Source organism: Pristis pectinata, chromosome 6 (assembly GCF_009764475.1).
Source record: "Pristis pectinata isolate sPriPec2 chromosome 6, sPriPec2.1.pri, whole genome shotgun sequence".
NCBI lineage: Eukaryota > Metazoa > Chordata > Chondrichthyes > Rhinopristiformes > Pristidae > Pristis > Pristis pectinata.
Genome location: NC_067410.1, coordinates 6,749,252 through 6,764,971, shown reverse-complemented (window position 1 = coordinate 6,764,971; position 15,720 = coordinate 6,749,252). Strand labels below are relative to the sequence as shown.

Genomic DNA, 15,720 nt, shown 5'->3' with positions numbered 1-15,720 from the left:
TTGGTGTAAGAATGAGTGGTGGTGATTGGTGTGAACTCAGTGAGCCGAAGGGCCTGTTTCTGTGCTGCACCTCTCTATGACGAGAAATGGTGGCACAACTTGTGACCTCCACATCCATGAATGTGGCTGGAGGCAGGAGAATGTTTTGCCTGACTGAAGAGTCCACAACGAGGGGTCACAGTCTCAGAGTGAGGAGTAGGCCATTTAGTATGAGAGAGCAGACAGGTACCTCTCAGTTTATGACATTAAAGCTGTCTTATCCGAAAGACACATTCTCTCTCTGCTCTATGCTACGGTACCATCAACACAGGGATAAAATTTGAACCCACAATGTTCTGATTCAGAGATGAAAGTTGTATATTAAATTGAGTTCTTGATTTTTCCTTTCAATCTCCATTTCTGTTCTTCCACAGGCAGAGCCATAGATTTTGTCCTGAGTTACGTGCTTCAGATCTCCGCAGGGAGACGCCCACAAGTTCCTGCCTTGCTGGTCCTCATAACAGACGGACGGTCAGATGACAGAGTCGTGGATGCTGTAGGGAGGGCAAGGGCCGCAGGTAATCTTCGCCCACTCTTCGCTTTGATAAAGGAATTACTGGAAACATTTGTGCAGGGAGGATAAAATTATGGTCCATGTGACGGAATTGCTTATCCAAAATAGTAGTGGAAGTAGAACATATAATGGCTTTTGAAAGGGTGCTTGATTAAGTAGCACCTCCAAAACCTGACATCTCTCTCATGTAGAAGGGTAAGATAAGATAAGATAAGATTTCTTTATTAGTCGCATGTATATCGAAACACACAGTGAAATGCATCTTTTGCGTAGAGTGTTCTGGGGGCAGCCCACAAGTGTTGCCACGCTTCCGGCGCCAACATAGCATGCCCACAACTTCCTAACCTGTATGTCTTTGGAATGTGGGAGGAAACCGGAGCACCTGGAGGAAACCCGCGCAGACACGGGGAGAACGAACAGTGGCCGGAATTGAACCCGGGTTGCTGGCGCTGTAAAGCGTTACGCTAACCACTACGCTATGCAGGACCACAAGTAAAGGAATGACTCCTTGAGGGAGGCTCTTTCCTGCATCCTGAACAATAGTTATCCCTCAATCAATGTGAATAAAAAGTAGATTACTGCATTATGGAGGGGCTGCGTTCCTAAAAAAATTCTCATAATGCGACTTTCCGTATCATGAACTCCTGACAAAATTTGTTTTTTTCACAAGCTGTGTTTATTTAGTTATCTTTTCTTACATTTTTTTATTCCAGATCTCAAAATTTTTTAGTAGTGATTTGTGAATTCCATAAGGGCAAATTTCTGTTACCCAAACCGCTGTAGCACAGGGATATGCTGTATCGGGTCATTATCACAAAGTTGTTTGTGGGATCTAGCTGTGCAGACGTTAACTGCCACGTCTTCCACTGCATGGGCTTCATTTCCAAAAAGTTTAATTGGCTGTGAAGTGGCTTGGGAAGCGAGGAGGTCATGAAAGGCGCTATTTCAAGGCAATGTGTTTTAAAGAGCAGGCACGGATGGAATGGACTGAATGGCCTCCCTCTGGATTGTAGGATTCCATGCAGGCATTTGGTCAGCTGTCAGAGGGGCTGTACTGTGTAGTCCCTGTCCACAGCTCCTTTGGGGATTATTAGGGGCGGTTCCCATCACTATCTTCCCCCACCCGCCACCACCTTCCCCCCCCCCCCCACCCCCCACCATGCCCCCAGCCCCCCTGCCTTATGAAGACACTTGATCTTGTGAACCTCTGATAAGGGAACACCAATACACCCAGATCACACATCAGTCCTTAATCATCATTGGATGTAAATCATTGAACTGTGTATAAAATCACGAGGGGCATAGATAGGGTGAATGCACTCAGTCTTTTTCCCAGAATTGGCGAATCAAGAACTAGAAGGCATAGGTTTAGGGTGAGAGGGTAAAGATTTAATCGGAACTTGAGGGGTTACTTTTTTTTACACAGAGAATGGTGTGTATGTGGAATAAGAGAAGTGGTTGAGACAGGTACATTACCAACTTTTAAAAAATGGTTGGACAGGTTACATGGATAAGATAGAAAATTACAAAATTCTTACAGGGCTCAACAGGGTGGATGCAGGGGAGATATTTCTGCTGGCTGGGGAGTCTAGAGCCAGGGGTCCCAGTCTCAGAATGAGGGATGGGTCATTTAGTAGACAGATGAGGAGAAATCTCTTCAGAGAATGGTGAATGGAATTGTCTACCCAGAGAACAATGGAGACTCAAGTCATTTAATTCATTCAAAATAGAAATCGACAGATTTCTGGATATTAAAGGAAACATGGGTAGTAGAGATAATGCAGGACAGTGGCGATGGGGTAGAAGATGAGCCATCATCTTGATAAGATAAGATACCTTTATTAGTCACATGTACATCGAAACACGCAGTGAAATGCATCTTTTGCGTAGAGTGTTCTGGGGGCAGCCCGCAAGTGTCGCCACACTTCCAGCACCAACGTAGCATGCCCACAATTCCTAACCCATACGTCTTTGGAATGTGGGAGGAAACCCACACAGACACGGGGAGAAGGTACAAACTCCTTACAGACAGTGGCTGGAATTGAACCCAGGTCGCTGGCGCTGTAAAGTGTTATGCTAACCACTACACTACCGTGCCTGCCCTACACTACCGTGTACCAGACTTCTGCTCCTAGTTCACATGAAAGGGTGATTGGGTGAGATTGGGTGAGGGGACATCCAGGGAAGGAGGAGCCAGTTTTACTTTACTACGAGAACACTTAAAATGCAAATCAGCCTAATGACCCAGACACCCGTTATCTCCGCGTTAGGCATCTACATGTATGCAGTTGGCGTTGGGGAGGCAGATATTAATGAGCTACAGAGTATAGTTTCCAATGGAGACTCCAAGAACATCTTCTACGCAGAAAACTTTGACTCGCTCGCCCGGTTTGAAGGGGCCCTGGCTGATGTAATCTGTGTTGCTGCCAGCAAGCCAGTAAGTGACTTCAACCCGTTGCAATAGATTTTAATTGGATCAGTGTATATGGCAAAAGAACTCCACTGACTCACTTTTCCCCCACTTGTAGTCCACTTATGTTTCCCTAACCTTTGGATCATCTCAAAGTTTAATCACTTTCTGTGTCTTCAGCTGCTTGGGCTCTAAGTTCTGAAATTGAATCTCTAAACCCCTTCCTCTTTCTTAAAGCCTATCTCTCTGTCTATATTGGTATTGGTTTATTATTGTCACTTACCGAGGTACAGTGACAAACTTGTCTCGCATACCGATCGTACAGGTCAATTCATTACACAGTGCAGTTACATTGAGTCAGTACAGAGTGCATTGATGTAGTACAGGTAAAAGCAATAACAGTACAGAGAAAAGTGTCACAGCTACAGAGAAAGTGCAGTGCAATAAGGTGCGAGGTCGCAACAAGGTAGATCGTGAAGTCATAGTCCATCTCGTTGTATAATCTTGTCCAAATCTTGTCCAGCTGCTGGGTGTCATGGTTTGTCCGAGAATGCTCTTGTGTTGCAGCATATGGTTTAAAGGTGCTATATAAATGCAAGTTATTTTTGTAACCAAGAGTTGGATTCTTAGTGTCTGTAACTGTAACCATAACACTATATTCTGCATTCTATTATTGCTTTTCCCTTGTACTACCTCAAAGTACTTATGTTTTGAAATGATCTGTATGGATGGCTTGCAAAACTTAAGTTTTTCACGGTATCTTGCTACACGTGACAATAATATACCAATATCAAAGACCAGTACTCTTGAAAGTACTGGAAGTGCATCAGGCCATGTAAAGATTAATTCTGTATGTTCTTTTTCAGGATCATGTACCAGACCGCTGTCCTACCCAGTGCCAAAAGGTAGTTATCTAGACTTTGCGTGGATCTAACAATATCATATTCTGCAAAGAGGTTTTCATTGTCCTTGCTTTCTGTCACTCACATTTGTCACACATTAAGGAACAAATAGTAGCTTTTGGAATGAAGATCAACAAGTCATGGCTGATGGAGCTACTTGTCTTTACTTGATAGCGTTCATGGTGTGCTGGACTATTAGTTGCTGGCCTTATCCAGCGCGACAGTGGTGCATGCAGTTAGCACACCATCAGCCAATACACTCGCACATAGAGCCATGGAGTTAGAACAGAATAGCACAGATACTGGCCATTCGGCCCACGGAGTTGAGGCTGACCATCAAGCATTTTTACACCAATCCTACACTAATCCCAATTTTATTCTCCCCTCGTTCCCAACAACCTTCTCCAGATTTTTATCACTCATCTACACACTAGGGGTAATTTACAGTGACCACTTAACCTACCGACATCTTTGGGATGTGGTTGGAAACTGGAGCACCCAGAGGAAACCCACGTAGTCACAGGGAGAACGTGCAAATCCACACAGACAGCGCCCAAAGTCAGGGTTGAAGCTGCAGAACAACAGCCCTACTAGCCGCACCACTATGTTGCCCACGTATTTAGCACAAGCAAGCAAAGCTTAAGTTCTCCCCAAAATATCTTATAATCGCATGATTGTTGATGCTCTAAATATTTAGGCGTTTGATCTAAATGTCACTGCAATGACTTTACCCATTAATGATTCTATTGTGTTTCCAAGAAGGGACTGGTGCCTTCAGTCAACAAGTGGCTTGTCAATCAGGGCTGCTTAGTTGTTACCTGGTAAAGAGACAGAAGTTCAGGAGAGGAATGCTGAAAACGCCTGTGTTATGATTATTTGTTATTTAAATTTTTATTTTAAATTTTATTTACGGCATGGTAACAGGCCCTTCCGGCCCAACGAGTCCGCGCCGCCCATTTTAAACCCAAATTAACCTACCCGTACGTCTTTAGAATGTGGGAGGAAACCGGAGCACCCGGAGGAAACCCACGCAGACACGGGGAGAACGTACAAACTCCTTACAGACAGCGACGGCAATCGAACCCTGATCGCTGGCGCTGTAATAGCGTCGTGCTAACTGCTACGCTACCGTGCCGCCCTTTAGGCCTTTTCCAAATGAACATTTTGGCCTATCAGTGTGTCAAAGCTCTTTAGTGTCAAGAGTTAACCATACCTGCCCGATCAAGGTCTTTAGTCTTAGAGTCATAGTAGAATCATAGAGTTGTACAGGATAGAAACAGGCCCTTTGGCCCACCGTATCTATGCCGACCATCATGCCTGTCTATACTAATCCCACTTGCCTGCATTCATTCCATATCCCTCTGTGCCCTGCTCATTCAAGTGCCTGTCCAGATGCCTCTTAAATGTCATTACTGTTCCTGACTCCGCCACCTCCTCTGGAGGCTCATTGTATGACCCTTTGAGTAGAATAAGCCTCTAGAAGATGAGTTGAGCTTCTTGAATAAGGACTAAGAGAAGGAGCCCATTGAGTCGGTCTGGCTTCTGACGAGATCATGGCTGATCCTCAGAGCTACATCCACAGACCAGCTCTGACCCCACGTCCTTGATTTCCATAATGTCCAAAAATCGATCGACCCTGTTCTTGAGTACACTCAATGTCTGAGTGTTTATAACCCTCAGGGGTGGAGAATATGGAGTCATAGAGTCATGCAGCCAGGAAACAGGCCCTTCGGCCCAACTGGTCCATGCTGACTGTGTTGCCCAGTGAGTTAGTCCCATCTGTCCGTGTTTGGCCCATAGACCTCTAAACCTCTCCTATCCATGGACTCATCCAGATGGCTTTTAAACATTGCTAATGTGCCCGCCTCAACCACTATTTCTGGCAGCTCATTCCAAATGCACGCCACCCTTTGCGTGAAGAAGCTGCCTCTGATGTCCCTTTTAAATCTCTCACCTAAATATACTACCCCACTCCCTGGCAAAGAACTTATCTTGATTTTTTTTCAAAATGATTCAGTTATCGTGCTTGTTGTCTTTTCTACAGGGTGAGAAAGGTGAAGCAGGAAAGATTGTAAGTATCGTCTTTGCTTTTAAGTTAGAGATTCTCAGTCAAAAACTATCAGCTCCCTAGTTTTTGCTTTAGTTTTTATTGCTTCCCCTTAAGTAATTTTCTTTTCTGGGGTATTTTCCCCTCCCATGGAGGTGTTTTAAGCCAGGATTCATTTCTTAAAGCTCAAAGGGTGGAGGGAATGAGGAGGATCTGAAAGTAGGGATAATGAGTCTCCTTGGCTCTTGTTTCCAGTCTAGAATTCAGTCAGTGGGCTGTGTGCCTCAGTGAACAGGCTGTGGGCCCACCCAACGTCAAGATCTTTCAACAACATTGCTGATCACATCACCATAGAACAGAGAACAGCAGAGGAACAGGCCCTTTGGCCACAATGTCTGTGCCAAACACGATGCTAAATTAAACTAAATCTCTTGTGCCTGCACATGATCCAAATCCCTCCATTCCCTGCATATTCATGCCAATCTAAACGCCATTATTTGCTTCCAACACTGCCTCTGGCCTTGGGAACATATATTCCCCAACCAGCATCCCCAGCAAGACATCATTGGTCATTGGCTGTTTGTGGAGCTTGTTGTGCATAAATTGTGTTTCCTACATGACAATGGTATCTGCTTCCACCACCACCCCTGGCAGCCTGTTCCAGGCACCCACCCCTCTCTGTGTAAAAAAACCTTGCCCCACACATCTCGTTTAAACTTTCCCCCTCTCACCATAGTACTTGACATTTCTACCATGGGAAAAACTTGCTCACCCTCAGAACGTGCCCACCCTTTGTTGATATTTTCTGTAGTAATAGATCAAAGTGTTCGAAAGAATCAGTAAAGATATCTGTACATCGAAACACATAGTGAAATACATCTTTTGCATAGAGTGTTCTGGGGGCTGCAAGTGTCGCCACACTTCCAACGCCAACATAGCACGCCCGCAACTTCCTAACCCGTATGTCTTTGGAATGTGGGAGGAAACCAGAGCACCCAGAAGAAACACGGGGAGAACATACAAACTTCTTACAGCCAGTGGCCGAAATTGAACCTGGGTCACTGGCGCTGTAATAGCGTTACGCTAACCGCTACACTACTGTGCCTGCCTGTTTTTATTTATGGGATGTGAGCATCGTTGGCAATGCCAGTGTTTACTGCCAACCCTAACTGCCAGGAGTCAGCTGTCCCCTTTAAATTACTGCAGTCCTTCTGGTGAAGGTGTTCCCACAGTGCGGTTGGGGGAGGAAGTTCGAGGATTTAGTTGAAGGAATGGCAATATATTTCCAGGCCAGGATAGGAATATTGGAGGTCTGATGTCTTGATATTTTTCTGGGAATTTGTGGGGATTGCTTCCCTGGAGGTTTATCTTCACTTCCTGCACACTAGAAGCTTGGATATGTCAATCTCAGGCTGACACAGTAGTGAAGAACCATGGGGCATGATGTTGTTCCACAACAATGGAAACTGTTTTCTGATGCCAGTGTCTTTTCTTCTCTGATTGAGTTTGTTGCCCCTGGCAATGTAGTTATAACGTTCCATGTTTATTCTGCTTTTCAGGGAAAACGAGGCAGAGATGGTATAGATGGACTGAATGGTGAGCCTGTAAGTGTTGTTTTCCAGCAGAATTTCATCCTTCCCTCTAACCTCACTTGCCCATGTCCTAACTCGTACCACTCTCACTAACCAGTTCTGGCTCCCAGCTAAGCAACAACTTTGCTCTAAAATTTGGTGACTGCAGTGTTGGGGACCTTAAGGAAAATTTCCCTGATGGTTAAATGGTTCTTACCTGAGGCAGGTTCCCACCGGCAAACTCCACGGCCCAGACAAACAGGTCTACCTTAAGTAAGAACAGAGCAGAACTCACGTGTGATGTGAAAGCCTGCTCCTGTCTGTGGCCTGCAATCTCAATGCACCACACATACATGGACGTAGATCTCGGTACTGCAGTGCAAACCCGTTTGCTTGTTGATACTACAGAGCATGTACAGATTTCTTTGTATGTAAGTACATCAAATGCAAGGAAGATTTGGCAGAAACATTTCCACTTTGTGGAACTCACAATGATTTTTCTTTGCAATTAATTTTCCATTGAAGTCGAGCCATGAACCACTCAAAAAATCTGCAATTTAGAATCATAGAATCATGAGTTATAAGATATCTTTATTAGTCACGTCGAAACACACAGTGAAATACATCTTTTTGCGTAGAGTGTTCTGGGGGCAGCCCGCAAGTGTCGCCATGCTTCTGGCGCCAACATAGCATGCCCACAACTTCCTAAGCCGTACGTCTTTGGAAAGTGGGAGGAAACCAGAGCACCCGGAGGAAACCCACGCAGACACAGGGAGAACGTACAAACTCCTTACAGACAGCTGCCGGAATTGAACCCGGGTCGCTGGCGCTGTAAAGCTTTACTCTAACCACTACACCACCGTGCCTGCAGTCAATACAGGATGGAAACAGGTCCTTGGGCCTAACTTGTCCATGCCAACCAAGTTGTCTACCTGAGCTAGTTTTTAATTAATTTCTAGATGTGTGTTTCTGAATACTGAAGCGATAAAAAGAAAAAATGTGTGAATGTGGTGTACTTAAGGAGCCCTCGCTTAGTAACCTTGGGTTTTGTTGTCCAGGGACGGCCTGGTTTGCCGGGACCCCCAGGTCCAGTGGGGCCACCTGGGCCACCGGGGAGGCCAGGTACCACCAGCGAAAGCACTCAGGGCATGAAGGGTGAGAAAGGGGACCCGGTGAGTACATGACGTGCAGCTTCTCCTTCTCGTGCACTGTCCTGGCACAACCTTTCTGGTGGACACCCCTGTGAATTGTGGAATGTCTCTACTTTCCAGGCATATCCAGGGAGGGATGGAGCACCAGGATCACCAGGCCGACCGGGAAACCCAGGCTCACCTGGATCACCCGTAAGTAACCGATGCACCTACGTTCACTGGCCTACTTTCTGAGAGAAACTGAAAGCCTGGTGTCAGCTCTCACTTAGAGCCATAGAGTCATACACACAGAAACAGGCCATGCTGATCATGGCAGGACTCTTAGCAGTGTGGAGGAACAGAGGATTCTTGGGGTCCACATCCATCGATCCCTCAAGGTTGCCGCGCATATCGATGGGGTTGTTAGGAAGGTGTATGGTGTGTGGCCTTCATTAGTTGGGGTATTGAGTTCAAGAGCCAAGAGGTAATGATGCAGCTCTATAAAACTCTGGTTAGATCACACTTGGAGTATTGTGTTCAGTTCTGGTCGCCTCATTATAGGAAGGATGTGGAAGCTTTAGAGAGGGTACACAGGAGATTTACCAGGATGCTGCCTGGATTGGAGAGCATGTCTTATGAGGATAGGTTGAGTGAGCTAGGGCTTTTCTCTTTAGAGAGAAGGAGGATGAGAGGTGAATTGATAGAGGTGTACAAGATGATAAGAGGCATAGATCGAGTGGACAGTCAGAGACTTTTTCCCAGGGTGAAAATGGCTCACAAGGGGGCATAATTTTAAGGTGATTGGAGGAAGCTATAAGGGGGATGTCAGGGGTAAGTTTTTTACACAGAGAGTGTTGGGTGCATGGAACGCACTGCCAGCAGAGGTTGTGGGGGCAGATACATTAGGGACATTTAAGAGACTCTTAGATAGACACATGAATGATAGAGAAATGGGGGGCTATGTGGGAGGGAAGGGTTAGATAGATCTTAGAGCAGGATGAAATGTCAGGACAACATTAAGGGCCGAAGGGCCTGTACTGTGCTGTAGTGTTCTATGTTCCAAAAGGCTTGTGTGACTGCAGGGCTGGGATGAGGAACGAGCCGTCGGCTGGGTCTGTGGGATCCGACCCATTGTGGCACCATATGGTTAGTGGGACTTTGCAGTGCACAATTGGCTGCCACCTTTCCAATTCAAAATAATCGTTATCGGTTGCGATGTGCTCTGGGATATATTCAGGCTGCGAAGGGCGCTAGAGAAATGCAAGTTAATTCCTTCCTCAGGGCTGGTAAATAACGTCTACATCCCAACAATGAATGGAACGTGGATGTGGACTGCATGATAGTTACACACGTATGTCCGTAGAGAGGGCACAACGACAGCCCCTCATCTGTATCATGTGTTCTTGGAAATGACAGAGCCTTCAACTATAATTCAATCAAATATACATTTTCATTCATTTTTCATGTCTAATTATTACTTAATTTTTTTCAGGGAAATCCAGGTATTCCAGGACTGAGAGGAAATCCTGTAAGTATAAGTTTAACAGTAGAACATTATGATCACTCTGATCTGCAGTATAGCACCAGTCACTAGAACTTTCAAAGCCAAAATTTCTTGATGTCGTAGAGCAATACAGCACAGATACAGGCCCTTCGGCCCAACAAATCCATGTTGACCACAGTGCCCACTCAGCTAGTCCCAATTTCCTACGTTCGGTTCATATCCCTCCAAGCCCCACCCCTCCATGTACCTATCCAAGTGCTTCCTAAATGATACTATTGTACCTGCCTCACCCACTTCCTCTGGCAGCTCGTTCCATATGGATATCGTTCCATATCGTTAAGCATATGGAGGAATTTAAAATAGAGGGATATGTGGGAGGAAGGGGTTAGATAGTCTTAGGCGAGGTTTTAAGAGTCGGCACAACATTGTGGGCCGAAGGGCCTGTATTGTGCTGTACTGTTCTATCATTCCGTGATTCATATACTCACCACCCTCTGCGTGAAAAAGTTGCCCCTCAGGTCCCTTTTAAATCTTTACCCTCTCACCCCCCTTAGCAGCTAATCTGGAGAGGTACAGGAGCTGACATAAAAGGTTGCTGAGACTTCTTTGCAGAAGGGCAAGTAAATTCTGTCCTTGGTGACATTTATTCCTCAACTAGCATCCCCGACAAGAGATCTTTGGTTATTATCGCAGTGCTCTTTGTGGGAGCTTGCTATGCAAAAATTGGCTGCTGTGTTTCCTACGTTACGACTGTGACCACACTGCAAAAGTACTTTGTTGGCAAGCCCTTTTTTGTTATTAGTACTCAAAGTGCCAAACAAGATGTACTAGTGATTCTAAAATATGTATCTTGTTTCAGGGGGAGCCTGGGATACCAGGAAGACCCGGTCCTGTTGGTCCAAAAGGGGAAAGGGTGAGTATACACAGCAGTTATTGAAAGACAAGGATCTTCCCTTGGTAGGGCTAAATGTACAATATGGTAATTGGTTTATTATTGTCACATGTACCAAGAAAGCTTTTGTTTGCACGCCATGCAAACAGATCATTCCATAGGTAAGTACATCGAGGCATTACAAAAGGAAAAGAAACAGAACGCAGAATATAGTGTTACAGTTACAGAGAAAGTGCGGTGCAGGTAGACAAATAAAGTGCAAGGGCCATGATGAGGTAGATTGAGAGATCAGTTCATCTTTAGCATATAAGAGGTCTGTCCAAGAGTCTTATAATAGTGGGGTAGAAGCTGTCCTTGAGTCTGGAGATTTGTGTTCTCAAGCTTTTGTATCTTCTGCCTGATGGGAGGGTGGAGAAGAGAGAATGACCGGGGTGGGAGGGGTCCTTGATTGTGTTGACTGCTTTCCCAAGGCAGTGGGAAGTGTAGACAGAGTCAATGAAGGGGAGGCTGGTTTGTGTGATGCAACTCTCTGCAATTTCTTGTGGTCCTGGGCAGAGCAGTTGCCATCCCAAGCTGTGATGCATCTGGATAGGATGCTGTCTGTGGTACACGAATATAGAAAAAACAGAAATGACATGCTCTTAGATTTCGAACTAGTATATGTGCCGTTGTCATTATAACGGGTTCATTATATTTTCAATAGTGAAATTTCTTAGTCTTGCTTCTGGGTTGTAACCTGTCCCAGTTCTGTATGTGAACAAACAATTCATGGGTGTGTTGCTTAAAGAGGAAACATGAGTGGTGTTGATGCATGGAAAGTAGAATGTGTTGATTTGATGTCACTGTGAATGTAAAGAGAGACGTGTACTGATTTCTATTTCCTGTGTCTATTTTTATGAATAAAGTATATCTTTTGAAATTACAAAATGTGGCAATCACTAGGCATTGGACTCTGCTTCCAAATTTGATTTCATTTACTTCAATGGAACCAAATTTCAGAAGCTTTATACAATGGGCAATCAAAACTGTTCCATGTTTATCAGTAACCACCCAGGAAGAACTCCTCCCTAAAGAGTCTGGTATTTCTATTTAAGTATTGGTGTCATAGACTCATAGTCATAGAGTTTTACGGCACGGAAACAGGCCCTTTGGCCCAACATTCATCCCATCCAAGATGTCTACCTGAGCTAGTCCCATTAGCCTGCATTTGGCCCATATCCCTAAAAACCTTTCCTATCCACGTACCTGCCTAAATATCTTTTAAACATTGCAATTGTACCCGCCCCTACAGCTTCCTCTGGCAGCTCGTTCCGTATGTGTGAAAATGTTGCCCCTCAGGTTCCATTTAAATTTTTCCCCTCTCGCCTTAAATCTATGCCCTCTAGTTTTTTTGACTGGAAAAAAAAACTTGAAAGAAAGACTGTGACCATCCACCTTACGTATGCCCCTCATGATTTTGTAAACCTCTATCAGGTCACCCCTCAATCTCCTACGCTCCAGGGACAAACGTCCCAGTCTGTCCAGCCTCTCCATACGACTCAAGCCCTCCGGTCCTGCTAACTTCCTCGTGAATCTTTTCTGCGCCCTTTCCAGCTTGGTGACATTCTTCCTGTAGCTAGGCAACCAGAACTGCGTGGACATTCCCCTTTTGTCCTGCAAGTTCACTGAGCTTATAATGTAGTAAGTGTGCTCAGTCCCACAGGACACGGCCTCTGCTAATTCAGCACTGCCCTGGTATCCTGACTCCAGCCACAAGAGAGGGGGGCAGTAGTTGGCACTTGTCTTCAGCTGGAGAGAGAACTGTTTGCTACGGGTGCCTGATGCTGGTCATAAAATTATGGCTGTGCTGGCTCTTTGAAGAGCCTAACATAACAGCAGAAAATGCTGGGGACACTCAGTAGGGCAAGGGGCCTGCTGAGTATCTGTTTTTATTTCAGATTACCGGCACCTAACACTTCTTTTGCTTTTCACTGTACGAAAGGCTTGTCCATTTTAGTCCCACTCCCCCGAATTCAGGACTTAAACCCGGAAACGGATGCACCACACGTGCGTCCAATCACTTTTGGACACTCATGTACAAACTGATTCCACCTCTATTCAGGAATTGTGTTCCAGATTGGAGCATGAGTATCCTTATCCCCAGGGATAAATCAGCAGAACTAGAGTGAAATTCCGAAATCCATCATGCACCTTTCGGGAATCCTGATGGTTTGACATCCGGCACGCCCGGTGCTGATTCCCGTACTCCCTTTAATACACAGGGGCTCTAGTTGCCATGCTTCTTTTCAACTCATTGAGACCCCATTTCACGTGCTCCTTTTAACTCACGTTCTGGTTTCGGTGCGCTCTTTAAAGTGACTAGGTCCCATTTCTTGTGCTCCCTCTGTATATGGATATAAACAGACTAAATGAACAGGGAACAGTGGCAGGAGGATTATAAAATGGAGAAATATGAGGTTATTCATTTGATTGGAACACTAGAGAGATGAAAGGTACTTAAATGTCGATATACAGCTGGTTTCTTTGTATATATAGCATGTTAACACTGAGGTAAGCAAGTCCTAAGGAAGGCAAGTACTGTGTCTGTTTTACAAGGGTGTTGGAATGCCATACTTTTGCTGGGATTGTAAAGGGTTTTGATGAGACCATATCTGGAGGACAGTGTACAGTTTTGGTCTCTGTACCTAAGGAAAGATACTCTTGCATTGGAGGCAATGCAGTACAGAGCCACTACATTAATTCCTGTGATGAAGGGTTGTCCCATGAGGAAAAATTGAGCAGGATGGCCCTGATAATATTGAGAAATGATCTCATTAAAGCATATCTAAAGATGGGAACTGCTAACTCAGAGGGTTGTGAATCTTTGGCATTATCTGCCCAGAGAGCTGTGGATGCTCAGACGTTGTTATATGGAAGACGAGGGGGAAGGGGGAGGTAAAGGATTAGGTGTGACCTGATGGAATGGCATTGCAGGTCTACTCCTGCTTCTATCCCTTCTGTTCTAGCAGATTGTTTCTTGTTTAACTGTCTGGATTTCTTTCTCTTTTAGGGTGAGCCTGGCATCGTGGTTGATGGTGGAGGAGGCTACCCAGGCAGAAAGGGTGAACCAGGTCAAACTGTAAGTGTACCATCTCTAATTACTCAGAACTCCACGGTGTGAAACAACATGAGCCTATTCCCACCCTTCTTTATCTACCCCTATTGCTATATTCTTCTATTCCTTTGTCTTCTAACTTCCCCTTAAAGATATTAATGGCATTTGCCTCAACTAGTTATGGGAGGGAGTTGCACTTTCTCACTACCCTCTGGGTGAAAAGGTTTTCCCCGAATTCCTCATGGGATTTGTTATGATCTTTGAGGCTGCTAGTTCTGACCTCTCCAAGTGAAAACATCTCTCTACATACTTTCTATTCAAGCCCTTGACTTTTGTCTGATCACCCTTTGGCGACCGTTTCTAGACATAACATTATATTGATCGTTCACAGTGCATGGCTTCAGCTGGGTTTATTGTTAAGGTTTGTAATGCTCATGTGACTGCACTAAGAGAACATAAATTTTTCATGGCTGCTCAGAAGTTCGAATTAGCTTCTCACAATGGGAACAATAGACGATCAACCATCACTAAAACTTGGATTGTCATTAAAATAAAAATCACAACTTGTTTGTGAATGTCCTCGTCTCCGAATTTTGATTCAGCTATGCAGGACTATGGTCTGGGGAAAGCTTCCCAGTGTAGAAAAGGGTCCATCATTATCTCTACCTACCTGTCCTTTCAGAGACTGCTGTCATCTGCCCTGGTGTGTGGTTCAGCTTTAGATTTTGTTTGATAAAAGTCTTATGACCTACCTTGGGACGTTTTGCCACCTTAAAGGTGCTGTGTAAAGTACCGGATATTGTTGGCCTTTTACACAATCCCCAATTGATGATGAGAGAAGATACTTTAAGACATCATCCGTTCTTCTATTACAGGGTGTTCCTGGCTCACCTGGTCTTCCTGGACATAGAGGCGAAAGAGGGCAGCCTGGTCAAATAGGACCACAGGGTCCCATTGGACCTCCAGGTCCCCCTGGGAGGTCCATCAAGGTATGTTGTCACCTCAGCAGATACATCAAGGCCAGCAGTAGAACACAGGTCCCTATTATATGCTTGATAGTTCTGCGGTATTTTAATAAATTTTCAAACATTTATATGCTTGACCTTTCCTCAGTCAGATGCCAACTGTAGCTCTGTGTGCAGTCTTCTCACTTCTGAGTCAGAGGATTGTGTGGGGTCAAATCCTACTCCAGGGACTAGGGCACTAAATCTAGACTGACATTTTGAGTGCAGTACCGAGAGAACACGGTGATGCTGTCTTTCAGATAGAATATTAAACCAAAGCTCCAATTCCGTCACTTCAGGAGGACAGAAACATTTCTGTGTCAGTATTCTCAAAGAAGAGTAAGACAAATTCTCATATGACTAATGACATTGCTTGGCTTGGGAAGACTGAAGTGTTTAATATGTCACAAGATTTGGATAGAGTGGACTATTACTGCTGGTGTCATGGAGCAGTACAGCACGGATACAGGCCCTTCAGCCCATGAGTCCATGCCGACCAGGTGCCCAACCAGTTAGTCCCAATTTCCTGCATTCGGTCCAAATGTTTCTTAAATGATACTATTGTACCTGCCTCAACCACTTCCTCTGGCAGCTCGTTCCATATATTCACCAC

At 45.0% G+C, this 15,720-nt stretch overlaps 1 protein-coding gene across 1 annotated transcript in view; it reads left to right on the top strand.

Moving 5' to 3' along the window:
- The window catches only part of col7a1 (collagen, type VII, alpha 1), a 352,219-nt gene that overhangs the window by 164,331 nt on the left and 172,168 nt on the right, over positions 1-15,720 (top strand). Inside the window, exons 31-41 of the mRNA XM_052017565.1 lie at positions 414-557; positions 2,824-2,990; positions 3,830-3,868; positions 5,910-5,936; positions 7,472-7,516; positions 8,542-8,655; positions 8,755-8,826; positions 10,106-10,141; positions 10,977-11,030; positions 14,059-14,127; positions 14,979-15,092. Of these exons, the coding sequence (XP_051873525.1) occupies positions 414-557; positions 2,824-2,990; positions 3,830-3,868; positions 5,910-5,936; positions 7,472-7,516; positions 8,542-8,655; positions 8,755-8,826; positions 10,106-10,141; positions 10,977-11,030; positions 14,059-14,127; positions 14,979-15,092 (881 nt within the window). The remainder of the gene's footprint in view (positions 1-413; positions 558-2,823; positions 2,991-3,829; positions 3,869-5,909; positions 5,937-7,471; positions 7,517-8,541; positions 8,656-8,754; positions 8,827-10,105; positions 10,142-10,976; positions 11,031-14,058; positions 14,128-14,978; positions 15,093-15,720) is intronic.